At 40.5% G+C, this 27,839-nt stretch overlaps 1 protein-coding gene across 14 annotated transcripts in view; it reads left to right on the top strand.

The window, feature by feature from the left end:
• ST3GAL3 (ST3 beta-galactoside alpha-2,3-sialyltransferase 3) overlaps positions 1–27,839 on the top strand; it is a 198,136-nt gene that overhangs the window by 40,036 nt on the left and 130,261 nt on the right. Inside the window, exon 3 of one of the 14 annotated variants that reach the window (XM_049094076.1) lies at positions 1,077–1,134. The exons of 12 other annotated variants lie outside the window; for them this stretch is intronic. In XM_049094076.1, the coding sequence (XP_048950033.1) occupies positions 1,116–1,134 (19 nt within the window). In that variant the 5' untranslated portion in view covers positions 1,077–1,115. Of the gene's footprint in view, positions 1–1,076; positions 1,135–27,839 lie in introns of those variants that run through there. One more of the 14 variants, XM_049094080.1, reaches the window with a different exon arrangement.

The raw sequence follows: 27,839 nt of genomic DNA, 5'->3' as shown, positions 1-27,839 counted from the left end.
AAACCATAAAAACTCTTAGTCATAGGAAATAAACTGAGGGGAGGTGGTCAGAGGATGGGGTAACTGGGTGATAGACATTAAGGAGGGCACGTGAGATAATGAGTCCTGGGTGTTATATAAGACCGATGAATCACTGACCTCTATCTCTGAAACTAATAATAACATTATTTGGTAATTATATTGAATTTAAATAAGATTTTAAAAATTCTTATTAAAGAAAATACAAACGGACAGTGGTCAGTATTCATAGTTTCTTCATGTGATATCCACAGTGGTCAGTGTTAAAAGTTACCAAACATACAAACACACGGGAAATTGTGACCCATATTCATGAAAAAGTCTATAGATGAGATGGCTCAGATATTGGACTTAGCAATGTAGCTATTATAAGTAATTTAAATAATTAAAAATACAGTGAACAGTTAAGTAGTCTCAGGAGAGAAAACCATTAAAAAGGGAGCAAATTATAGTACTGAGAAGTATAGGAATGGAAAATGAAGATTTCATGTACCAGTAGATTGAATATAACAGAAGTCAGTGAACTGGAGTGCAATAAAAATTATCCTGTCACAGAAAGAAAAAATATTGAAGAAAAATGAATCATCTCAGGGGGCTGTGTCACAATATAAAATTATCTGATCTGTATGAGTATTGGACAGAAAAAAATTAAAGATGTAATGTCTGGAAACTTCCTAAATTTGGTGAAAACCATTGACTTAACAGATCTAAGAAGCTCAGCAAACTTTAAGGATAAATATTGGGGAAATCTAGGCTTATCATAGTCAAGCATCTGAAATCTAACATGAAAATCTTGAAAGTGGAGAAAAAGAAATGTTATATATGTGGGTAAGAAATCCCACTGACCCTTCATCATAAATAGTGGAGTTAATACAATGAAGATCTTTAAAGTGCTGAAAGAAAAATACCAAAACACCTGTTGTTCCAGAATTCTTTATCTGTTGAAAATATCCTTTAAAAACAAGGATGAAATGAAGGTATTTTTTCAAATAAAAGAGAATTGGTTGCTAGCAGACAGCATTATAAAAAATACTAATGGATGTCCTTTGGGACAATAGGACGTGAGACCAGATGGAAACTTGGATCTATAGGAAAAAATGAAGATCACTGGAAAAGGTAAATAATGGGCAAATACAAAAGGCTCTTTTCTGTTTTTTCTTAAAATTTGCTTAAAAGACAGTTGATTAAAGCAAAAATAATAACCACATAGAATGAGGTTTAGAATATATGTAGAAGTAAGCTGTGACAAAATTTGCACAAGGAATGGGGAGAGAGGAGCTAAATGGACCCTTATGTTGTAAGGTTATTACATTTGTGAAAAATAAGTCGGGGGCAGCCCCGGTGGCGCAGCGGTTTAGTGCCGCCTGCAGCCCGGGGCGTGATCCTGGAGACCCTGGATCGAGTCCCACGTCAGGCTCTCTGCATGGAGCCTGCTTCTCCCTCTGCCTGTGTCTCTGCCTCTCATTCTCTCTCTGTGTCTCTATGAATAAGTAAATAAAATCTTTAAAAAAAATAAATAAATAAAAGAAAAAAATAAGTGGGAAGTAGGAATGTTGTGTGTAAGGTGAAGAAAGAGTTAAAATAAGAGGAATGAACTGTCCGATATGAAGAGGTATTATATTGACTCTACATAGACTCTGATAAGGTAAAGATGTGTATTCCTTAATAGAACTCCTTGGTAAAACAACTACTAGAAAAAAAATTAATAAAAACAACAACAATCCCCCCCCCCAAATATATATTTAAGAAGCCAAAGAAGAAATAAAAAGCACTAAAAAAATTTTAATTAACCTCAAAGAAAGCAATAAGACAGCGATATAAAAGCACAAAACAGATGAGAGAAATGAAAAACAAATGGTAAGATAGTTGACTTACTCTTGAGTATCAACAATTGTTCCTAGGGAACCTAGGGATCCTCAATAAATAAAATCTTTAAAAAAAAAGGGTCAAAGTAGGGACACCTGGGGAGCACAGTTGGTTGGGCATCCGACTCTTGGTTTCAGCTCAGGTTGTGATCTCGGGGTTGTGAGATTGAGCCCTGCATCAGGCTCTGCACTCAGCACCCAGTCTGCTTGAGTGTCTCCCTCCCTCTCTCTGTCTCTCCTCTGCTCCCATGCCCCGCACCACATGCTCTCTCTTTTGAAAATAAATAAATAAATCTTAAAAAAAAAAACAAATACCGGGATCCCTGGGTGGCGCAGCGGTTTGGCGCCTGCCTTTGTCCCAGGGCGCGATCCTGGAGACCCGGGATCGAGTCCCACATCGGGCTCCCGGTGCATGGAGCCTGCTTCTCCCTCTGCCTGTGTCTCTGCCTCTCTCTCTCTCTCTCTCTCTCTCTCTCTGTGACTATCATAAAACAAACAAACAAACAAACAAAAAAATATCATAACAGGTTCAAATTAAAAGGAAGGAAAATAAACAATAAGCGTAGAGAAGCTGACGTAGCTATATTAGTTTCAGCACATACCTCAAGCAAGAGTATTACAAGAGATTGCAGAGTGTCATTACATAATGATCAAAAAGCAATTTACCAGAAAGACATACATAAATATGTATGTGCCTACTCAGAAAGTATCCAACTTCATTACGCAAAAACTGTTAAGCCTAGGGAGGAGAAAAGGACAAATCCACAATGATGTTTAAGTATATTAATACCCTTCTCTCAGTAATTAATAAAACAGGTAAAAAATCTGTAAGGATATAGAAGATCTAAGCAACTACCTTTACCTAATTGACATTTATAGAACACTTTACAAAATAATGCCAGACTATACATTTGTTCCAAGTGTGCACAGAATGTTCATTGAGACTTTTATGTCATTGAAGACATCATAGACAGTTAATATGCAGATAATATGCTGGGAGAAGAACATTTTAATTATTTTTTTAAAGATTTTATTTATTCATTCGAGAGAGAGGGAGCACAAGCAGGAGAGGCAGAGAGAGAAGACTCCCCACTGAGCAGGAGCCCGACGTGGGGGTCGACTCCAGGACTCTGGAATCATGACCTGAGCCAAAGGCTGATGACCAGTCAACTGAGCCACCCAGGTGCCCTGAAAACTTCAATATTTGTATGTTAACTGTACTGGAATTAAAATTTTTAAAAAATTGCTAGGGTTGATATTTAGAATACACAAGGAATTCCTGCAAATTAAGAAGAAAAAGGCAGCATTTCCAGTAGAAAATGGGCAGAGAGGAGGTGCCTGGGTGGCTTAGTCAGTTAAGCCACTGATTTGATTTTGGCTCAGGTTGTAATTTAGGGTTGTGAGATCGAGCCCCCTGCAGCTCCGTGCTCAGCATGGAGTCTTATCCTTTTCCCTCTGCTCCCACCCTCAAATAAATCTAAAACAAAAAAGAAGGAAAGAAAAAAACTCCATTGGCCATATCTCATTCTCCAACTCCCTGGACACACAAATAATGCATGTAACTGTTAAGTGCCATGGGATGGATGGATATATATATATATATCATATATACAGACTTGCTGAGCTAAATGACATGTTGATTAATTATTACAACTGTGCTCCAGAATGGCTTTGCTAGCCTACTTTACCTCCAGCAAAGAATACTGGTTACTATATTCTCACATTTCTACCAACACTTGCCATTATCCAGCTAACTATTTTTTGTCAGTCTAAGAGATATAAAGTAGTATCTTGTTAATAAATATTTTAATATTTGTTATAGCCCACGAGTTTGAATATCTATTCCTATGCCTAGCCTATGGGTTTCTTATTCTGTAAATTCTTTGTTCTAACTCTTTGCCCATTTTCTTATTTATTTATTTTAGAGAGAGAGAAATTACATGATCAGGGAGAGGGGACAGAGGGTGAGAAAAACCAAGCAGAGTCCTCACTGAGTGTGGAGCTTTACCCAGGGCTTGATCCCACAACCCTGAGACCATGACCTGAGCCAAAATCAAGAGTTGGATGCTCAACCTACAGAGCCACCCAGGTGCCCCAGGTTTGCTAAAGATTTCTTAAGGAGGATAAAAAAAAAAAAAAAAAAACATGAAAAAAGTTAATAAATTGGGCTTCATCAACAGTAAAAAATTTTGTTCTTCTAAAAACATTAAAAGATTTTTAAAAAAGATTTTATTTGAGAAAAAGAGAGACAGGGAGAGATTGGAGGGGGTCAGAAGGAGAGGGAGAGAGAGAGAATCCTCAAGCAGATTCTGTGCTGAGTGTAGAGCCTGAGGCGGGGCATCATCTCATGACCTGAGATCATGACCTGAGCAGAAATCGAGAGTCCTACGCTTAACCGACTGAGCCACCCAGGTGCCCTGACATTGTCCAAAAATTTAAAGGCAAGCCACAGACTGAGAGAAAATTTTACAAACCATATGTACAGTAAATAACTTGTATTTTGAATTTATAGACCTTTTACAACTTAGTAATAAGACAAAGAACCAGTTAAAAATGGGCAAAGATGTGAATCCACACTTTACTAAAGTAGATGTGTGGATGGCATTCTGAGCACATGGACAGATTCTCAACATGATTAGTCATTAGGAGAAAATGGAAATTAAAACCACGATGAAGTATTACTCTAAACTTTTTTTTTTAAGATTTTATTTATTCATGAAAGACCCAGAGAGAGAGGCAGAGACACAGGCAAAGGGAGAAACAGGCTCCTTGCAGGGAGCCTAATGCGGGACTTGATCCCAGGACCCTGGGATCACCCCCTGAGCCAAAGGTAGATGCTTAACCACTGAGCCACTGAGGTGCTCCTACTCTAAACTCTTTAGAATGGCTAAAATTTAAAAGATGGACCATATCAGGTGTTCAGGATTGGAACAACCATAACACCTACTGGTGGGAATATAAAATGGTACAACTGCTTGGAAAAACAGTTTGGCAATTTTTTAAAACATTAAACCTCCAACCACTCCTATCCAAGAGGAGTGAAAGCATATGTTCATACGAAGACTTGTACATGCATGTTCATTGCAGGTTTATTTGTAAAAGCTGAAACTAGGAATAACTCAAAGATCAATCAGTAGGTAAATGGTGGTACATCCATACAAGGGAATGCAACTCAGTATTAAAAAGGAATGACCTAAAAAAATGAGCTGTTTTTTCCAGTTTTATGAGACATAATTGACATGCAGCATTGTATTGGTTTTAGGTGTAAAGCATGATGACTTGATATATGTATATATTGTGAAGTAATCACAATAAATTTACATAACATCTATCACCTCACATAGTTACAGAAAAGGAATGAACTTCTGATACACAAATAACATGGAATAATCTCACAATGATTGTGCTGAGTGAAAGAAGCCAGACACAGATGAGTACATAAAATATGACTCTATTTATAACAGGCAAACTTATTTATAGTGACAAGGAGCAGACCAAGGGTAGCATGGGAATGGGGTGGAGTGAGGAGTGGAAGTAAAGAGGCAAGGGGAAACTTTGGGGGTTGATATATTTATTGTAATTGTGGTGATGATTTCATGGGTGTATGTTAAAATTCATGATGTATACTTTCTATATGGACAGTTTATTGTATGTTAGTTTATACCTTGGTGATACTGTTTTTAAGAATAGCCAGAGAAAAAAGACTGATTACCGTCCAAGGAACAAGAATTGGACTGATAATTGTTTCCTCAAGAGTAGCAATAAAAGCCAGAGACAGTGAGCTATTTTATTGTGTGTAAAGAAAACAACTGTCAGCCTAGAACTCGTATTTGCAGCGAAACCATGTTTCAAGAATGAGACAAATGTTGAAGGAAGTTCACACTAACAGATACTCAGTAAAGGCACTTGGAGAGTATCAACCTCAGAGTAAAGAAAATGATCCTAGAAGGAAGGTGCAGGGGGGAATGGTGAGCAAAGGGAACAGTAGACATGTGGGGAAATTGAAGTTCAAGATGGCCATAGAAAAAGAAATGACTGTATTGCCCAGTGTTTGGCATTATTAAAACAAAGGGAGAGAACTCTACCACTAGCCAGCAATAGCGTATCTGAGAAATGTTAAGAGTTAAAGTATTTTTCTTGTGTTGTTTAGTAGGAGGGTTAAATATATTGATAAATTCAGAGTTTTAAGTTTTACATGCAGGTAAGATTTCTAGGTTAACCCCCATGCAAATAGAGTGTGGAAAGTGCATGACTCAAAAACCAACAGAAGGAAAATGTAATGAGAATAAACAGAAGGCAGGAAAGTCAAACAAATGATTTTGCCAGAGGAGGCCAACACTTAACATCAACCAAAATTGTTGAATGTACTGGTAGTTTGAGCGAGGAGAACTGTGCTTGTGTGGGACACGGTCTCTCTAGACAAAGCAGAGAGCTGTCTTGTAGCAGTGATTTTCAGAGTTTGATCAAGAGTATTTTCATGTTGGGGCTCCTGGGTGGTCCAGTCGGTTGGGTGTTTCAGCTCAGGTTGTGATCTCGGGGTCATGGGGTCGAGCCCCACATCGGGCTCCATGCTCATCACAGAGTCTGTTTGAGATTCTGTCTCCTTTTCCCTCTGCCCCTCTCCTCTAAAATGAATACATCTTCAAAAAAAAAAGAAGTCTTTAAAAAAAAGTATTCTCACATTGATGATAAAATATTGGTTGGCTGTTGAACCGTGTTGACATTTGCATTGATGTTGAGCCGCCCAGGTGCCCTACAAATGTGATTTTTTAAAAATATGGCATAATGAATATGAAAGCATTGGAAGTTCTATATAACTCAGTGAACTAATAATGTCCAAAAGCCGCTGTTTTGATGCTCACAGTTCATGCATGGTGAAAAGCTTTGTTCAAAGTGTGAGACCAGTGGATGTTAATGTGATAAAGTATGAAAAATGTCTACTGGTATGGTTTCAGATTCAGTATTGCCTCTAACCTTTAAGAAACTACCACTTTTTGAGTTTTGGTATAGCATCAAAGAGGAATATCCATAAACATCTGAAAAGGTTATTATAATACCTCTTCCTCCTCTTCCTCCTCCTCTTTCTTCACCTCTCCCTCTTCTAATCATGTATCTGTGAGAGGCCAGAATTTTTTTTTCATGCATTTAAAACAGTGTTTCGGGCAGCCCCGGTGGCGCAGCGGTTTGGCACCGCCTGCAGCCTGGGGTGTGGTCCTGGAGACTCGGGATCGAGTCCCACATCGGGCTCCCTGCGTGGAGCCTGCTTCTCCCTCTGCCTGTGTCTCTGCCTCTCTCTCTCTGTGTCTATGAATAAATAAAATAAAATCTTTTAAAAAATAAAAAAATAAAATAAAATAAAACAGTGTTTCAGGGCAGCCCCAGTGGAGCAGCGGTTTGGCGCCGTCTGCAGCCTGGGGTATGATCCTGGAGACCCGGGATGGAGTCCCCCGTCGGGCTCCCTGCATGGAGCCTGCTTCTCCCTCTGCCTCTTTCTTTGTGTCTATGAATAAATAAATAAAATCTTAAAAAAAAAAGAAACAATGTTAAATAAAATCTTAAAAAAAAGAAACAATGTTTCACAACAGACTGAAGGTGGAAATTGATGAGAATCCACACTTTTATAAAGTTGTAAATTAAAGACATTGTACAAATGTAAAACAGTGCCACTCTTTTCCTACTCATATTTTTAGAAAGTTCTTTTTTCATAAAATTATATTGTTTATGATAATATTTAATGGGCTTATTATAAATTTTAAATTAGTATTTAAACATTTCTTTTTATTTCTGGTATAGTAAATATTATTCACCCACACATATAGACCCTCCTTAGAGTTCTCAGTAAGTTTTAAGGATGTAAAATGGTCCTGATACCAGGAATTTAAGAACCACTGGTTTATTCTAGAGTCTTCAAAAGAATGGCGTTCAGGCCATGGTAGACTTTCAGAAGTAAGAGCGTTTAGGGATTGGTTGACCTTTCGCTGTGACCTTTACTCAGTTGTCTGAGTAAGATTGTTGTTGAATGGGATGGCTTTCAGAAGCATAGTCATTGAAGTGAAGCTGTTGTTGATTGTCTGGCTTTTCAAAAGCCTGTATTATGGTGTGAATCTGTCATTGATTTGGATAAGCTTGAAACTAGTTTTGGTGGTTACTTCTTGCTATAGAAAAAAGAACAATCAATACTCTCTTAAGTGGTTGGAAACCTTTTATTCTCAATGGAAAAGATGAGGAAAAAATAGAACGTATTACTCTTATAACTCAATAATCAAAAGACAAACCAATTTTTCAAATGGGCAAAGGATCTGAATAGCCATTTCACCAAAGATACAGGTATCTCCTGCTTTTTCAAAAGTTCGTGTTAGCCACTTCACTTTTACGAAAGACCTACATTATTAGTACCTGCTTTCTCTGAGGGAACTCTGAAGAGGATTTTTGCCTTTATGGAAAAAAAAAAAAGGCAAAAAGAGAAAAAGACATGCAGTGTTTTGCAGCAAACTATTATAAAGGCAGCGTGAACTCCAAGCAACAAGAGTGGCACCTCCAAGCTCCTTCAGTGTGTCATCATCAAGCCGCCTATAGCATTGAACTGTGTCTGTGAGCATCTGCACTTTTGCTCAATTTATTTTGTGTATCCTTTAGCAAGATGTGCCCTAAGGTGTCAGAAAGGCCTAGAGGGGTTATATTTTTGGGTTGGGGGACGCTCAAACATTTTTCTATTTAAATTAATGGTTAAGTGCTTCTTCACTGTATGCCATTTTGGCTTACGAAAGATTTCATAGGAACACTCCACTTTTGGATAATGGAGGGAACCTGTATACATGGTCAATAAGCACATGAAAAGATGTCCAACATCATTAGTGACCAGGGCAATGCAAATCAGAATCACATTGACACACCACTTAACACCTACTAGTGTTGTTCTAATCAAAACAATAGATAACAATATGTGTTGGTGAGGACATGGAGAAATTAGAACCTTCATTCACTGCTGCAAGGAATATAAAATGGTGTAGCCACTTTGGAGAACAGTCTGGCAGTTCCTTAAAGTTAGAATTTGGGTTGCCATTTGACCCAGAGTCTCAAGAGAAATGGAAACATTTGTCCAAATTAAAACTTATACACAGGGGATCCCTGGGTGGCGCAGCGGTTTGGCGCCTGCCTTTGGCCCAGGGCGCGATCCTGGAGACCCGGGATCGAATCCCACGTCGGGCTCCCGGTGCATGGAGCCTGCTTCTCCCTCTGCCTGTGTCTCTGCCTCTCTCTCTCTCTCTGTGACTATCATAAATAAATAAATAAAATTAAAAAAAAAAGACTTATTTAAAAAAAAAAAAAAAAACTTATACACAAATGATCATAGCAGTATTATTCATAACAGCCAAAAAGTGTGAACAACCCAAATGTCTATCCACTGATGAGTGGATAAATGAAATGTGGTATATCCATAGAATGGAATATTAGGAAAGGAATGAGGTACTGATATATCCTACAACATGAATGAACATTGAAAGCATGTGAACCCATCATAAAGGACCATATATTGTATGAGATGTCCAAATTAGACAAATCTATAGAGACAAAATAGTTTAGTCTTTGTATAGGACCAGGGGTCTGAGAATATGGTAGCTAAAGGGTAAAGAGTGGTTCTTCCTTAACCCAGAGCTCCCAAGGCCACGTCAGCATGGGCACTGGGAGAAATGCCGTTCCTGGGAGCTTTAGCAGTTCATTTCCTGTTGGTGAGGGTTTGGAAACCTGGAGATTCAAGATTTAATAGTCATGGGCCGTTGCAGACTGGCCTTGGAATTTCTTTGACTGTACAGTTCCTTTGAAACTTGAGAGGCCAGCTGTAGAAAGATTTTCTTGAGATAATTGTAGAAGTATGAATATGGACTGAGCATTTGATGATATCAAGAAATTATTGACTTTGTTAGATGCGATAATGATATTGTGGTCATATAAGGAAATGTCTTTGTGTTTTATAATTATGTCCAGACAAAGCATTTAGGGATGAAACAGCATGATGTCAGGGACTTATTTTTAAATAATATAGCTAAAACAGAGAGAAGGAGCAGCCCAGCCCAGGAGGGAAGGGAAGAGAGACAGAAGAAAGGAATGAAGCCACAAAACCAGTAGTGAAACGTTTTAATTGTTTAATCTGTAGGATGGGGTTCATTTCACTCTTCTGTTGACTTTTATGTAGTTAGAGAACTTTCATTAAAAATAAAATAAAAGGGGCAGCACCGGTGGCACAGCGGTTTAGCGCTGCCTGCAGCCTGGGGTGTGATCCTGGAGACCTGGGATCGAGTCCCCCGTCGGGCTCCCTGCATGGAGCCTGCTTCTCCCTCTGCCTGTGTCTCTGCCTCTCTCTCTGTGTCTCTATGAATAAATAAACAAAATCTTAAAAAAAATAAAATAAATTATTTTTCATAGGTAAATAACCATAGATGTGAAAGATCATATGTAGTCTCTGATCTTTGATTTATCAGCATCTGTGTTCTATCTTTCCCTTGAATTAATTTGTGGCTTCTTTGTGAAACCTTTTCAAACAGTAGACTAGGGTGGGATAGAGTACTTGAATCTGATCTTCCCCTATGGGTTCACTCCAGTTGTCTGCCACATAACTGTGGGTTGCAAAATGTTTGGGGTCACAGTTTCATTTCTTATGAAAGTTGCTGCTTGGCAATATCCCCTTAGAACTCCTTCAGTTTGGATATGAATATGAATGCTGACATTTTTATAGACGGGAAGAGGAAAAGTCTTGAGCGTGTACATTCATATTTGTACACACACAGAGGCATATATATATATATATATATATATATATATAGTACATATAGATTTGCATGATATGCATAAGATTACTTTGGAAGCATAAACCCCCAAAATAGTAACATTGAATGCCTTCAGGGAAGAAAACTGATAGCTGGGAAAGGACATGGGATGAAAGAGGACCCAGAACCAAGTCCTGGAGGATTTTATAACTAAGGGTGGGGGAGCAGCAAGTGATTGCTGCTTATAAAGTCACCCCGAGGGCAGCCCGGGATCGAGTCCCATGTCAGGCTCCCTGCATGGAGCCTGCTTCTCCCTCTGCCTGTGTCTCTGCCTCTCTGTGTGTCTCACATGGACAAATAAATATTTTTTTTAAAAAAATCAGATTTTTGAGTCACTGAATCTGCTTCATTTGCCATCTCAGTTGCCTCCTGCTGTTTTATGTGACTGCCAGTTGCCTTTATATGGTATTTTAGCTTTTTAATGGAGCTTTGATATGTAGTCGTCTCCTTGAGCCACAAGAGGGCAGGAGAACCTTTTGAATCGCCATAGAACAGTTTTGTGCTGGGTATCTTCTTTTTATTTTTTATTTTTTTATTTTTTAAAAGATTTATTTATTTATGATACACATAGAGAGGCAGAGACACAGGAGGAGGGAGAAGCAGGCTCCATGCTGAGAGGCCGACGTGGGACTCCATCCCAGGACTCCAGGATTGCGCCCTGGGCCAAAGGCAGGTGCTAAACCGCTGAGCCACCCAGGGATCTACTTTCTTTTTTTGGGGGGGGGGGGGAGGTATCTTCTTTATGGCAAAATTGTGTGTGGAATAATTCTTTAATTCATGTCTGGCGTCTGTGTACCTAAAAGGCAGTGACTGCCTATTGTCAGTTGAGACGGGGTAAGAGAAGAGAACAGGTCTTGGAATCATATACACTTGCCTTTTGCTCTCCCTCCCCCCTTGCAAATTACTTACTGAACTCCTTACAGTAGCTTGAATATGCAAGACATACCACAGAGTTGAGGCTTGGAGTAACCCCAACCTGACTTTGAGCCCTAACTCTGGGACTTGAGGTAATTTTTTTTTTTAAATTTTATTTATTTATTCATGAGAGACAGAGAGAGAGAGAGAGAGAGGCAGAGACACAGGCAGAGGGCAGAGCAGGCCACATGCAGGGAGCCCGACACAGGACTCGATCCCAGGACTCCAGGACTCCAGGACCATGCCCCGGGCCAAAGGCAGGCGCTAAACCGCTGAGCCACCCAGGGATCCCTGACTTTAGGTAATTTATTTACTCACTGTGAACCTGAGTTTTATCACCTGCCAAATGTATGAAGAATTTATTGAGGTAATGAGTGTCCATAAAGCTCTTAGCTCAAAAAGTAACTGCTGTAAGTATAATAATAATACCAAATACCTGCACAGGTGGATAATAGATCCTCAATAATTTTTGTAATGTAGCTCTTTATTATGTATTTAATAATTTCTTTATTGGATGACAAGCCAGGTAGTGATGTTTTCTTTGGGACAATTTCAAAGCCCCTTTTCCCAACGGGGGTCTCAAAATGTTTATGGTTTCTCTCATTTCCTAGGAAAGAGTCTATCTTTTAATGGTATAATACTATAATACTCAGGGTTTTTTTTTTTTGTTTGTTTGTTTGTTTGTTTTTTAGTTTTTATTTAGATTCTGGGTGGCTCAGTTGGTTAAGTGTCTGCCTTCATCTCAGGTCACGGTCCCAGGGTCCTGGGCTCGAGTCCTGCCTGCATCAGGTTGTCTGCTCCTCCAGGAGCCTGCTTCTCCCTCTCTCTCTCTGCCTGCCACTCCCCCTGCTTGTGCTCTCTTTCTCTGTGTCAAATAAAAAATAAATAAATAATCTTAAATTCCAGCTAGTTAGCCTGCAGTATAATACTGGTTTCAGGTGCATAGTATAGATTCCACACTTCTGTACATTCCTGGGTGCTCATCACAGAAGATCCACTCTTTAATCCCCATCACCTGTTTAACCCATCTTGGAGAGTCTCAATTTTGGAGCTTCTGACCCTTTGTGACTTTGTGTATTTTCATTTTTGATTGAAAAACATGGTATTTGTGCCATATGCTTTGGCAGGCTTGGGCAACGTGACGCATCAAGAACACAGTGCCTGTCTTAGGTTGGGATCACAGGGAAGTAACTCTGAGAGAAGATTTAGTGTGTAGAAAGCTTACGGGGGAGTGGTTTTGGGGTTAAGGCAAAGAAAGGAAAGGGAGGAAAGGGAAGCGGGATTGTGCAGAGGGAGAATTTGGGCTGTACTTCAGTCCCAGGAAAGGCCTCAGCTGATGCCATGGGGACTGTGAAGTAGGGACAGCTCTTCAGAGTTGGGGTGAAGGGGCTGTGCCCTTATCGTTTCTCCTCAACTGGTCATAGACTGCCACTAGTCTTTGGAAGGCCAATCCATGACCCTGGGCAGGCAGCTCTTTTCAACTAAACCATTTCCTGAAGATGCCTGACATCTGGGGTCTTTCTGCTCACTGTGATGCCAGCAGATGGGGACTAGTCTTCCTCCTTGCCGGGTGGTGGGGGATCTGAGGGGCAGGCTACAACTCCCCCCTGCGCCTAAGTCACAGGGAGAATAGTGACAAAAGAGCTTTAGACAGAGTTGCTTGTAAGTAATTCTCAGGGATAATAATAATTTTTAACTTTAAGAATTCAGGATAATATCATTTTAGGGTGGGCTTTCTGTTATTACAAACCACCCCTGAATTGCAGTGGCTTAACACAGTGAAGGTTTATTTCTTTCTTATCACACTCTAGTGCAGGGCTGGGAGGAAGAGTTCTGTTCTACCTCGTTGGCTCAGAGGCACAGTCTCCTCCCATCTAGTGACCCCACCAGCCCCTAGGGCCTTGGAGTCCTCCTCCGGTCCTGATCCAGTCCACAGAGGAGAAACTGGTGAGAACGTTGAGATTCTATAGGTCTCCGTGGGCCAGGACTGGAGGTGACGTGCTTCTGTAGCCCACATCCCATTGACCAGACCCCGGTCACTGACTAAGGGAAGCTGGCACCTAGAGGAGTTGTGTGCCTGTGGGGGGAAAGGACAGACATGGAACCCTCATCGCTCCAGTATTATATTGCCCATACCCTGCTGTGGCTGGATTTCAGCACTATTGGTAGATGAAAGATGCTTCAAAACTGTGCTTTTAATTTCTTAGAGCTACATATTTAAATTTTCCAAACTATCATATCACAGTTTTATTTTTACCTGGGGGTATTTTTAAAAGGTTCAGGAAAGCAAAATTTTACCAGACGGTGGAAATAGAACAAAGTCACACAGAGCCGAGAATTTAAGGATTGCTTGCTCTGGAAAGGCAAAAAGAGGTAAAACAAGTGCAGTTGTGTGTGCACGTGTGTATGTGTATATATTTCTAGGGGTGCAGAAGAAAATGGAAAAGCCTCTGATTCTGCTCCATTGCTACGGAAACAGGCTTTCCTCTCTGTTATCCAGAAATATCTTCCGCAGGGTGCCAAGGAGATAGTCGGGAGGTATAGAATTACAAGGAAATATTCACACAAATAGCACTGATAGCTCCTGGGGATTCACTGGATACCACCCAGGTAGCCCTTGAATCGCAGGAGGGAAGCCAAGGTAGAGAGATCAGTGACTTTGTTGTCAACAGGTGTTACTGCCGAGTGACAGCTGGGCCTCTTCTAGCCATGTTCTAGGCACTGTGTGGGCACACAGGATGAGAGGCACCAGGGCCTGACAAGTTTGCAGCCTGAAAGCTGAGGCTCAGAGAAAGGAACCAAGGCTAAGACAAGGTGGGATTAAGTGTTCTCTGAAGCTGGGACCCTGATGGGTGGGGTAAGACATTAGGGGACCTGGGGAAAGTGCTCCCATTAAGTAGAGCATTAGCAATATTTCTGAAGCAACAGTGATTGCTGAGAGTCATTTGTGAAAAATGGTGGCAAGGGGTGGGGTGGGGCGCAGAAGTGGGACAGAAGATTGGAATGGGGGGCAGAGTCCCATTACGGAGGCCTGGGTGCCAGCTCTGCAAATTTAGATTTAATGCAGCAGGGCCATTAAAGTTTCTTACACGGAATGGAAATACCTGGTGGAAACATGGTGCTCTGGACTTCAGGAATTAACAGAGCGCAGAGCTTTCTTCTGGAATTTCTATTTGAGTACCTAGAATTTAAAATTGTCTTCCTTTAATTCCCTCAGTGAAATTCATTTAGTTGTACTTATTAAGCTAGTTACTGTGCTTGTCTCTGAAGAACAAAATTAAATAAGCTTCATTCCCTACTTTTAAGGAAATTATAGTCTGGTAGGTAAGACATACTTTAAAAAATTAGTGCCCTAGGTGAGACATGTGCTAAGACGGAGGGAGATATGGCTGGGTATACAGTGCAGGCCAACCTTTTGCAAAACCCACACTCTGCTGTGAAAGTACCAAAATCTCCCTGAAATAAAAGAAATAGCATAATTAAAATTCCCCTGCCCCCACCTCCGCCCTTGATGATGACCATTATACAGGGAATGATTACTTTGCCCTGGAAGTGCAGTGTTAGGGGATGGGGGTGTTGCAAGGACTTTGTGGAGGGAGCAAGTCCTGAGCCTTTACTTGAAAGCTGCAGGAATGAGGCAGGAAGTGCATTTTAGGTAGGAAATAGCATGAACACAGGTGTGGGGACCTGGACAAAGGCCAGGAGAGACTCCTTATTTATTTTTTTTAATTTATTTTTTATTGGTGTTCAATTTACCAACATACAGAATAACCCCCAGTGCCCATCACCCAATCACTCCCACCCCCCCCTCCTCCCCTCCTACCACCCCTAGTTCGTTTCCCAGAGTTAGCAGTCTTTACGTTCTGTCTCCCTTTCTGATATTTCCCACACATTTCTTCTCCCTTCCCTTATATTCCCTTTCACTATTATTTATATTCCCCACATGAATGAGAACATATAATGTTTGTCCTTCTCTGACTGGCTTACTTCACTCAGCGGCCAGGAGAGACTCCTGTGTGGAACACAGACTTCAGGCTCTGGGTAGAGGGGTCTGATGACGATTGTAAGCCAGAATGAGAAATGGTTGGATCTGTGCTCTAGAAAGGTAACTCTGGCAGCAGCGTGGAAGAGCAGTGACGAGAGAAAGGAGGTGAGATGTGGGTACCAGCTGCCTCTGTGAGTTCAGGGATGGGGCGGGGACTGGAAAGGCCGCATGGAGGGTGGAGGGTGATCTGAGCTGCATATAGAAGGATCCTAAGGAGGAGCAGACAGTGGTACTGGGGCATCTCTGGCAAAGTGAAGATTACGGGCGAAGTGACAGAATATGAAAGCCTGGCATCTTTGGACAACTACGGGGAAGCCAGCATGGCCAGCACGGCAGGGCTCTAATGGGGACATGTCCCTCACCAGGTGGGTGGGTCATGACTCAGGTTGCACTGAAAAATTTAGACTCTACCAGGTAAATGAAGAGGAGACCCCAGGCCGTCCACGTAGCAGGTCTCAACCAATTTCCCAGGATTGGTAGCATACAGAATAAATTCTCTGGCCAGAGTGGAATTAAGCTAGAAATAGTAACAGAAAGATAACTAGAAAATCCTCACGTGTTTAGAAGTCAAGAAGTAAACTTGTAAATAACCGTCATGTCAATGAAAACAAATCATAACGGAAACTGGAGAGTATTTTGAGCTAAACGATACTAAAAACACTAAAAACACGTTAGAACATATGTAATGCTATTAAAACCAAGCTTCCTGGGAAATCAGACCTAAGTACGTATATTAGAAAAAAACAAACAAACAAAGGCTAAAAATCAGAGATCTGAACCTGTGTTTCAAGAAGTTAGGAAATGTACAGCAAGTTAAACCCAAAGAAGGAAGCCAAAGTAATAAAGAGAGTTGGAAGAGAAAAAACAAAACAAAAAAAAAAAAAACACAACTCACCTCAGAATATAGAAAATTAACAAACAAAACAAAACAACAAAACAAAAGTTTGTCCTTTCAAAAGAGTGATAAAATGGACAGACCTCTGGTAGGGCTAAGCATAGAGGGATGGATGGGTTGGGGGGGGAGCGTGGGAACACCAGGGCCAAATGAGCAACGCCAGGAATGGAGGAGAGACCGTGCGAGAGAAGCTGAAGACCTTAAAAAGATAAAAAGAGTGTATTACGAGCAACTTTATACAAGAAGTTTTGAGAGAGAACCTCTTCCCCGGTGACTGGCCTTCAGGCCCCCACCTGTATGCATAGATTAACGAATAGGAACAGAGCAGACTTAGAGCTTTTGGTGCAAGAAGGGAGGTGCAAGCTCATCTTGATTTGTCGAGGTCGAGCTGGTGACAAAAATCATAATGAAAAGGCATGTCTTGGGCAGCCCAGGTGACTCAGCAGTTTAGCGCGGCCTTGGGCCCAGGGTGTGATCCTAGAGCCCCAGGATCGAGTCCCACTTCGGGCTCCCTGCATGGAGCCTGCTTCTCCCTCTGCCTGTGTCTCTACCTCTCTCTCTCTCTCTTTCTCTCTCTGTGTGTGTGTGTGTATCATGAATAAATAAATAAAATATCTTTTTAAAAAAAGGCACATCTTGTCCAAAGACCACCTCGATCGGAGGAAAAGCAACAAACCGTCCTGGAAGCAAGACAGGGATGAAAATTAGTTGGACCGCTCTCGACTGTCCATGAGAGAAGCAAAGCCTCTGATCAGAACTCCCCTGGCCTCTCATTGCTTAGAAGGGAGAAGACCTCATTCAGTTCAGCGAATATTGCTGAATTCCTGCTGCAGGCCAGATATTTTGCCAAATGGCTGGGATATTAAATCAAATGAAGTCCCGGCTCGGAGCTGGAGGGAAGCACTATGCCCTGGTCCCAGGCAGGATGTGTTCAAAACTCCCCAGCAGGGTGTACAGAGCCCTGCATGCCCTGATGGGCCACCGGCTTCACAGCTCGTCTGCCAGATGGCTGGCATCTCCTGTGACCCGGGGCCTCACCCCTGCACCTGCCAGAATCCGATCTTCATTCCGGTTTTGCCACATCCAGTGGGATTCCCTCTTCCCGTGTCACCTGGGGTCGACCCTGGTGTCTCTCTCTGCAATTCCCAGCACCCACCATCCCCTGGCTCCCTCCCTTTGGGCAATCAGCGTGCCTGCTTATTTACATGTACATAAAATTTTTAAACGCATTTTATATCTAAAATGAGTGCTTGAACGTGTCTGCCATAAACAAACTGGTTTGGAAAACATGAATTAGAGACCTCTTCTGCATGCACTGTGATACAGATTCTTGGAAATCCTCATTTTTATTTAAATAAGTAAGACTGGGTCTTTTTGGAAACCACTTTTCATGTAGTAAATCTCAAAATTAGACCAGAACTCAGGAATTAGAATTTTTCATAAAATTGCGTGTGTGTGTGTGTGTGTTTGAGTCACGAAAAAATAAGGCTCGTTTTAGAATGAACACCTATATATACTTCTGTCATTCAGAGGCAATCTGAAGTAATTTTTTGTTCTATTTTTTTTAATTGCTTCCTGTGTCCCATTTTTCCTTGTTGTATATAATCACATTGGTGTATAGATATAATTTTAAGTTTTCTTTTTTTTTTAAGATTTTATTTATTCATGAGAGAGACACACAGAGGCAGAGACACAAGCAGAGGGAGAAGAAGGCTCCTTGTGGGGGGACCAACGTGGGGCTCGATCCCAGGACTCCGGGATCACGCCCTGAGCCCAAGACAGATGCTCAACCACTGAGCCACCCAGGCGTCCCTAATGAATTTCTTAGTTTGGTTGTAAATGCTCTCATGAGTAGGGACATGGGAGTGAAACAGTAAGAAGTGAAGGGTTTTGAGTATTGTCACTGCAGTGACTTACTTCTCAATTACCTCCGTAGGCTCGCATCTGACCCACCTCTGGTGGCTGTGATTATGGCTTCTGGTTGACATTCAACCTGTGAGTTTTTGTTTTTTCTTTTTCCCCAAGGAGTGGAGAGATTCTAGCTCAACCTTCTTTGGCATCTTAGTGTTAGCCGATGGAGATTACTACATGCTCTTGTCTCAGGACTTCAGTTCTGACCCACTGTTAACCCTTTTTATTTGTTTCACCTCAGTTTTTTGCTTTGGAAAAATTACCAAAAAAACCCCAATGAAATGTTGAAACAGCAGTACAGTGAGCATCAGGATCCTTTCAGCTAGATTTTCTAGTTAACATTTTAATGTTTTGCTGCATCTGTTCTTTCTCTGTAGACAGACGGATGGACAGACACATTTTTCTGTACTATTTGTTTTTTTTTTTCTTTTTTTATTTATTATTTATGATAGTCACACAGAAAGAGAGAGAGAGGCAGAGACATAGGCAGAGGGAGAAGCAGGCTCCATGCACTGGGAGCCTGACGTGGGATTCGATCCTGGGTCTCCAGGATCGCGCCCTGGGCCAAAGGCAGGCGCCAAACCGCTGCGCCACCCAGGGATCCCTTTCTGTACTATTTGAAAGTAAGTTGCAGAGTTTTTATTTTTAAGACTTCATTTTTTAGAGCAGTTTTAGGTTCATAGCAAAATTGAGGGGGAAGTACAGATTTTTCCCATAAATCCTCTGTCCCCTCACATATATGGCCTCCACCACTATCAACACCCCCAACCATCCCCATTGTTGCAGTTGATGAACCACAGACACATCATTATCACCCAGAGCCCATCGTTTACAGTAGGGTTTACTCTTGGTGTTACACTGTGTGTTGCTTTGGATAAATGTGTAATGACATGTATCCACTATTATATTGTCATACAGGATAGTTTCACTGCCCTAAAAAAATCCCCTGTGCTCCACTTGTTCATCTCTCCCCTTCTTCCCAACCCCTGGTAAACACTGATCTTTTTATTGTCTCTATAGTTTTGCCTTTTCCAAAAATGTCATATTGTTGGAATCCTACAGTATGCAGCCTTTTCAGATTGGCTTCTTTCACTCAGTAATATGGATTTATGGCTCCTCCATTTCTTTTCATGACTTGATAGTTTATTTCTTGTTATCACTTAATAATATTCCATTTTCTGGATCTACCACAGTTTACTTATCTATTTAACTACTAAAGGACATCTCTCGATTGCTTCCAGGTTTTGGCAATTGTGAATAAAGCTGTTATAAACATCTGTATGCAGGTTTTTTGTGTTTGTGTGTGGACGTAAATTTTCAGTCCCTAACGATAAATACTAAAGAATACGATTGTTGGAATGTATAGCAGAGTAGGTTTAGTTCTGTAAGATACTGCCAAATTGTTTTCTAAAATGTCTGTACCACTTTGCATTCCTACTAACAATAAATGAAAAATTCTGTTTTTCACAGGATCCTTGTCCTGTGACAAAAAAATCCTCCACACCCTTGTCAGTATTTGGTGCTGTCAGTGTTCTGGATCTTGGCCATTCTAATAGATGTGTAGTAGTATGTCATTGTTTTGATTTGCATTTCTCTGTTGGCATATGATATGGGAAAAATTTTCAATTGCCAATAATCATACCTCAGATGAACCTCATTGGCTATGATACTGTCACTATGCAAAGCTTGTTGGCATATGATATGGAACATCTATTTTGGGGGGAAGTTTTTACTTTATTTATTTATTTTAATTAGGTTCCACACCCACCATGGGACTTGAACTCACAACCCCTGAGATCAAGGGTCACCTGCTCTACCAACTGAGCCAGCCAGGTGCCCTGTGGAATGTCTTTTTATAGGTTTGTCATCCATATATTCTGTTTGGTGAGGAGTCTATTAAGGTCTTTAGCCCATTTTTAAATTGGGTTATCTGTTTTTATTGTTGAGTTTTAAGAGTTCTTTGTGTATTTTGGTTAATTGTCCTTTATCAGATTTGCCTTTTACAATTATTTTCTCCCAAACTGTGCTTGTCTCTTCACTGTCTTTATGGAGCAGAAGTTTTTCATTTTAATGAGGTCTAGTATGACAGTTCTTTCTTTCCTGGATCACACCTTTGGTGTTGTATCTAAAAAGTCACCGCCAAACCCAAGGTCATCTAGATTTCTCCTCTGTCTTCTAAAGAGTTCTCTGTTTTATAAATAGGTCTGTGATCCATTTTGAGTTTTTTGAAAGGTCTCTACCTAGATTCCTTTCCTCTTTCTTTCTTTCTTTCTTTCTTTCTTTCTTTCTTTCTTTCTTTCTTTCTTTCTTTCTTTCTCTTTCTTTCTGTGGATGGCCAATTGTTCTAGCACCACTTGTTGAAAGGACTGTCTCTGCTCCCTGTGTTGCCTTTGCTCCTTTGTCAGAGATCAGTTGACTCTATGTGAGTCTGTGTCTGGACTCTCTGTGCTGTTCCATTGATCTGTTTGTCTCTTCTTTGGCCAATACACTGTCTTGATTACTATAGTTTTATAGTAGTGTTGAAGTTAGGTAATGCCAGTCTCCCACCTTTGTTCTTCTTCTACAGTGTTATGTCACCTGTTCTGGGTCATTTACCTCTCCATATAAACCTTAGAATCAGTTTGTCAGTATTCATAAAATAGCTTGCTGGGATTTTGGTTGGGATTGCCTTGAATCTATAGCTCAAGTTTGGAAGAACTAACCTCTTGGCAATATTTAGTCTTCTAGTAGAATGTGAGATGTCTCTCCATTTATTAATTCTGCTTTGATTTTGTTCATCTGAAATTACATTTTTTCCTCTTATACATCTTGTATTTTGTTAGATTTAAACCTAAGTGTTTCATTTTGGGGAGTACTAATGTAAATGGTATTGTCTTAAATTTCAAATTCCATTCTTTCAATGCTAGTTTATAGGAGTGATTGACTTTTATATATTAACATTGTATCTTGACACCCTTGCTATAATTACTTATTAGTTCTAAGAGGTTTTTTTTTTTTGTCAATTCTTTCAGTTTTTTTACATAGTCATGTCATCTGTGAACAAAGACAGTTTTATGTCTTCCTTCCCTATCAGTATACCTTATTTCCTTTTTCCCCCCTCATTGTGTTAGCTTGGACTTCCAGTACAATGTTGAAAAGGAGTGGTGAGAGGGGATATTCTTGCCTTGTTTCTTTCCTGATCATGTGGGAAAACTTCTAGTTTCTCACCATTAAGTGATAGTACTAGTAGTTTTCTTGTAGATATTCTTTATCGAGTTGAGAAAGTTCTGCTCTTTTCTTAGTTTACTGAGAGTTTTTATCATCACTGGGTATTAGATTGTGTTAAATGCTTTTTCTGTATTTGTTGATGTGATCATGTGCTGCTTCTTTATTAGCCTGCTGATATTGATGTATTATATTAATTGATTTTCAAATATCAAATCAGCCTTCCATCTGGGATAAATCCCACTTGGTTGTGGTATATGATTCTTTTAATACATTGCTGGATTCAATTTTCTGATATGTTGTTGAGGATTTTTACGTCTACGTTCATGAGAGATATCGGTCTGTAGTTTTCTTTTCCTGTAATGTCTTTGTCCTGTTTTGGTATTAGAATAATGCTAGGTTTTTTTTGTTTTTTTGTTTTTTAATTTTTATTTATTTATGATAGTCACAGAGAGAGAGAGAGAGAGAGAGAGAGGCAGAGACACAGGCAGAGGGAGAAGCAGGCTCCATGCACCGGGAGCCTGACGTGGGATTCGATCCCGGGTCTCCAGGATCGCGCCCTGGGCCAAAGGCAGGCGCCAAACCGCTGCGCCACCCAGGGATCCCTAATGCTAGGTTTTTAGAATAAGTGAGGAAGCATTCCCTCTGCTTCTGTCTTCTAGAAGATATAATAGAGAATTGGTTTAATGTCTTACCTAAATGTTTGGTAGAATTCGCCAGTGAACCCATCTGGGCTTGGTGCCTTCTGTTTTAGAAGGCTATTAATTATTGATTCAATTTCTTTGATAGATACAGGCCTATTCAGATTGTTGATTTCTTCTTGTGTGAGTTTTGGCATATTGTGTCTCCAAGGAATTAATCCATCTCATCTAGGTTATCAAACCTGTAGGCCTAGGGTTGTTCATAGTATTCCTTTATTTAAAAGTAAGCTGCAGTTTTTGATACTTTTTTTTTTAAAGATTTTATTTATTTATTCATGAGAGACACACACAGAGAGAGGCAGAGACACAGGCAGAGGGAGAAGCAGGCTCCACGCAGAGAGCCCAACGTGGGACTTGATCCCAGGTCTCCAGGATCAGGCCCTGGACCGAAGAGGGCGCTAAACCACTGAGCCAACCCAGCTGCCTCCCATCTGACTCTTGATTTTGGCTCAGGTCATGATCTCAGGGTCATGAGATCCAGCCCTGCATCAGGCTGCATGCTGGGTGTGGAGCCTGCTTGAGATTCTCTCTTTTCTTCTCCCTCTGTGCCTCTCCCCCCCTCAGAAAAACTCCAACTCCTCCTCAAAAAAGCCCCAACCCTCCCCTCCAAAAAAACCTTAAGCATTTTCTCCTACATAGCCACAGTACCATTATCACACTAAGAAAATTGACTTATTAATTCTCATTGATTTCTTAATAATTAGCTTACTAATCACAAGGGAGAAAAAGTGGTCTTAATCAGATGATCAAGTATAACATCATCAGTATGGTAGTCTGACATTATATGCCTTCTAATGTGATGCAGAGGTAAATCCCCATTATCTACAGAGTGTGCCAAAAATATTTAACCTGAATCTGGTATTGAGGACATAATCAGACAATTGAGGACATAATCAGACAAATCCAATGTGTAGGACATGCTACAAACCAATTGACCTGGACTCTTCTGAAAAAAAAGTCAGTGACATGAGTAAACAAAAATGGGAGGAAGTGGGCTGTTCCTAATTTAAGAGGTTAAGGAGACAAAATAGCCACATGTGATGGGTGAAGTTTAATTGGAACCCACATGTGAAGAGAAAGGCCATAAAAGACATTTGGGGGGCAGTTGGTTAGATCTTAATATGTACTGTATGTGATGACAGTGAATCGTTGTTATTATATAAAACAGTGTTAGAGGCTGTGGTGATTCCAGTTCTAACTTGGTTTTTTCTTTTGATATTTTATTATAGTTTCACTGAGCAAATGGGGCCATATAGCCTATTATATATTTTAATAAGAATCAGAGCTGTTAAAAAAAAAAAAAAAAAAAGAATCAGAGCTGTTTTCTGTGCCAGTCTCTGGTGGAGAGTTTTGCAGTGAATGTTTCCAGAAGACTGCACCTTGCTATAAGTGCAGGTATGTGGGCCACTGAGAGAGCTCCACTCTCTGGCAGATTCAGGACCTTTGCATTGCTGACCATGATCACGAGTTTTTAGCTTAGGGGCCAGAGACAGGACTAGAATAGTAAAGCCCTGTATGAAGTAAGGGAAAGCCCTGCATGAAGGCATACGTTATTCCTCTCTCTGAAGGAGGCGGAACCAAGCATCCTGGGGATATTCTAAAACACAGACTTCAAAAAAAATACAGTAATGCTATGTAGGTTTCAACTCTTTCTTTTATAGTGAAAAAGGACATGGTAGGCTTTTTGTTTCCTAAAGATTGACTGTTTTCAGATTCCACATCATTTGTTCATTCATTTTTTAAATTTATCATTCAATAAATAGTTACTGGGACGCCTGGGTGTCTCAGTGGTTTGGCGCCTGCCTTTGGCTCAGGTCGTGATCCCGGGATCCGGGATCGAGTCCCATGTCGGGCTCCCTGCATGGAGCCTGCTTCTCCCTCTGCCCATGTCTCTGCCTCTGTCTCAGTCTGTGCCGCTCATGAATAAATCAATCAATCTTGGGCAGCCCCGGTGGCTCAGCGGTTTGGCGCCTGCCTTTGGCCCAGGGCGTGATCCTGGAGACCCAGGATCGAATCCCACGTCGGGCTCCCGGTGCATGGAGCCTGCTTCTCCCTCTGCCTGTGTCTCTGCCTCTCTCTCTCTCTGTCTCTATGAATAAATAAAATAAAATCTTTAAAAAAATAAATAAATAAAATAAATCTTTAAAAAAAGAATAGTTACTGAATGTCTGCTGTGCATCAGGTACTGTGCTAAGTAAAGAGTATGTGGGGCAGCCCCGGTGGCTCAGCGGTTTGGCGCCGCCTTCGGCTCAGGGCTGATCCTGGAGACCCTGGATGGAGTCCCGCGTCAGGCTCTCTGCATGGAGCCTGCTTCTCCCTCTGCCTGTGTCTCTGCCTCTCTTTCTCTCTCTCTCTCTCTCTGTCTCTCTGTCTTTCATGAATAAATAAATAAAATCTTTAAAAGAAATTGCTATATAAGAGATTCAGAATATTAAGGACAGAAGCCAAAAGAGGGTTTTAAAAACTAGGTCCTTTTAATTTTCTCTTCGCTATAATAATTAAGTAATAAATAACGATTGCCTTCACTGATTTCTTAGCCCTCTGCTGAGGTTTCTTTCTTGCTTTTGTTAAAAAAAAAAAAAAAAAGGGCAGCCCTGGTGGCACAGTGGTTTAGCGCCGCCTGCAGCCCTGGGTGTGATCCTGGAGACCTGGGATCAAGTCCCATGTCAGGCTTCCTGCATGGAGCTCGCTTCTCCCTCTGCCTGTGTTTCTGCCTCTCTCTCTCTGAATAAATAAATCTTAAAAAAAAAAAAAAAAATCCGAACAGTAAAGTTCCCTGTGTTCAGAGGAGTCATGTTTCCCTAGAGGAGACATGATGTGCCTTCCAGTCTCCTCCCCCCTTTCTTTAGGGAACAGCTTTCTTGAACAATATTTTATATCAGATACAGCTCACCCATTGAAAGTACACAATCAAATGGTTTTTGGTCCTTTTAGAGAGTGTACACATCACTACAATGAATTTTTTAACATTTTCATTGTTTTAGGAAGAAACCCTACCCGTTTGTAGTCATGCTCTACTTTCCCCCAACCACTCCTAGCCCTAGGCAGCTGCTAATCTACTTTCTACCACGATAGATTTGCCTATTTGGGGCATTTCGCATAAATGGAATCATACAGTATTTGGTCTTTTGTGACTGGCTTTCACTTTGTATAATGTTTCAAGATTCATCCATGCTGAAGCATGTAACAATACTTCATTCCTTTTTATGGTGAATGATAATCCATGATATAGATAGTCCACATCTAGTTTATCCACTAATCAGCTGATAGACATTTAGGTGGCTTCCACTTTTTGGCTATCGTGAGTAATACTGCTGTAAACATTGATGTTCAGGTTTTTGTGTGGACATAAAATTCTCTTGGGTATGTATAGACCTAGCAGTAGAATTGTTGAGTCCTATAGAAACTATATTTAACCTACTGAGGGGGGTGCGGAGGGCCAGCTGACTGGGGTGGAGGAACAGGTGACTCTTGATCTCAGGGTCATGAGTTTGAGCCCCATGTTGGGTATAGAGATTACTTAGATAAATATATAAACAAAAACTAAAGCAACAACAGGACAGCCCCGGTGGCGCAGCGGTTTGGCACCACCTGCAGCCTGGGGTGTGATCCTGGAGACCTGGGATCGAGTCCCACATCGGGCTCCCTGCATGAAGCCTGCTTCTCCCTCTCCCTCTCCCTCTGCCTGTGTCTCTGCCTCTTTCTCTGTGTCTATGAATAAATAAATAAAATCTTTTAAAAAAATAAAAAATAAAAAAATAAAGCAACAACAACAACAACAACAAACTGAGGAAATCCCAGACTCTTCCAGAGCTGCTTCATCATTTTACATTCTCACCCATGATGTATTCCATTTCTCCCCTACCTTCCATTCTCAGTACTTAAGATGAACAGTAGTGATGGCAACTAGGTACAGCTTTTCATTTCTCAGCTGGAGTACTGACTGGTGCATACCCTCCCTTTTTATATAGAAATATTACAGAGTCATAGATACACATAATTTCTCATGACAGAATATAAAAACTTTGTTGAGCAACCTTTTTACTCTATCCCCTCCCTTTGCCTTAACTAAGTTATCTCCGGAGAATAGAATGGCATCATACTTTTTTATTTTTATTTGTTTATTTTAAAATTTTTATTTTTTTTAAATAATCTTCACACCCAACAAGGGACTTGAACTCATGATCTCGAGATCAAGAGTCGTATACTCATTGCTTCTCGGCCTTTTGGCTAAGATCAAGTGAAGAAACACATATTCTGCCCACTGAGCTAGCCAGGTGTCCCAAATACCATACTCTCTCTTTTTTAAAGATTTATTTATTTATTATTTGAGAGAGAGAGAGAGAGAGACTGGGGGCTTGGGCAGAGGGAGAGAGAGAATTTCAAGCAGACTCCATGCTGAGCAGGGAGACTGACTCAGGGCTCAATCCCACAACCCTGAGATCATGACCTGAGCTAAAATGAAGAGTCAGATGCTCAACTCACTGAGCTACCCAGACATCCCAGTATCATCCTCTTTTAATGACAGCCTACCAAGTACATCTTTTTTCCAAATGAAGAACAGAATGTCAGAGCAAATGACTAAAGAGTCTCATCCTGTCTGAGAGTCTCTGGTACATTTGAATAATGCAGGCCCTGTTCTCACAGAGATTCATTTCTCTTTTATTATTGGATTTTTAAAAAATTATATTGGATTTTAAAGCAAATCCTAGATATTATGTCGTTTTACCCATAAATATTTCAGTATAGATCTCTAAGAGAAAGACTTTTAAAAATATAGCTATCATGTTATTACCTCACATTAATCTAATTCTTTAATTAATCTTCTAATACATAATCCATACTCAAATGTCTCTAATTTTAGAGATGCCATTTCATAGTTTGTTGTTTTTTTTTTTAATCTGGGCCCAAACAAGGTTCACGTATTTGGTTGTTTGTCTTTTGATTGCCTTTTATTCTAAACTATTTTTGATAAATCAAGTTTAGATAAATAATCATGAAATGACATAAGACAGTATCTAGTAAGGCATTAAGTAAGTAGGATGTGGTCAAATATGAGTCACCCAGATTTCTAATAGACTCTTCCTTGACCTTGTTGGTAGATATATGACAAATAGGTTAGAGAACCAGATCAACTAGATTTGAAGCCCCATTCCTACCACTGTAGGCTATGTAATCCTGTGCAAGTTAATTTAGTGTTTGTTCTTACTGAAATTATACATGTACATAGTTCAAAAAGACACCTCTGCAAGGCTTGTTACCAACAAAAATGGACAAGAAAGAAAAGCCCTCCTCTGTTACCACCACTACTTGATTTCCTACCTCTGGAGGCATCCACTTTCAATTCTTCTAAGTACTGTGCTTGGTATTTACCTCTAAATCTCTAAATAACATATTTATATTGCTAGTTCTTAATACTTCTGCTTTGGGTATTACCTATTGACTTTCTACAATGGAAGA

The sequence above is a fragment of the Canis lupus genome, chromosome 15 (genome assembly GCF_003254725.2).
Source record: "Canis lupus dingo isolate Sandy chromosome 15, ASM325472v2, whole genome shotgun sequence".
Classification (NCBI taxonomy): Eukaryota; Metazoa; Chordata; class Mammalia; order Carnivora; family Canidae; genus Canis; species Canis lupus.
This window is presented reverse-complemented; position numbering and strand designations above follow the sequence as displayed.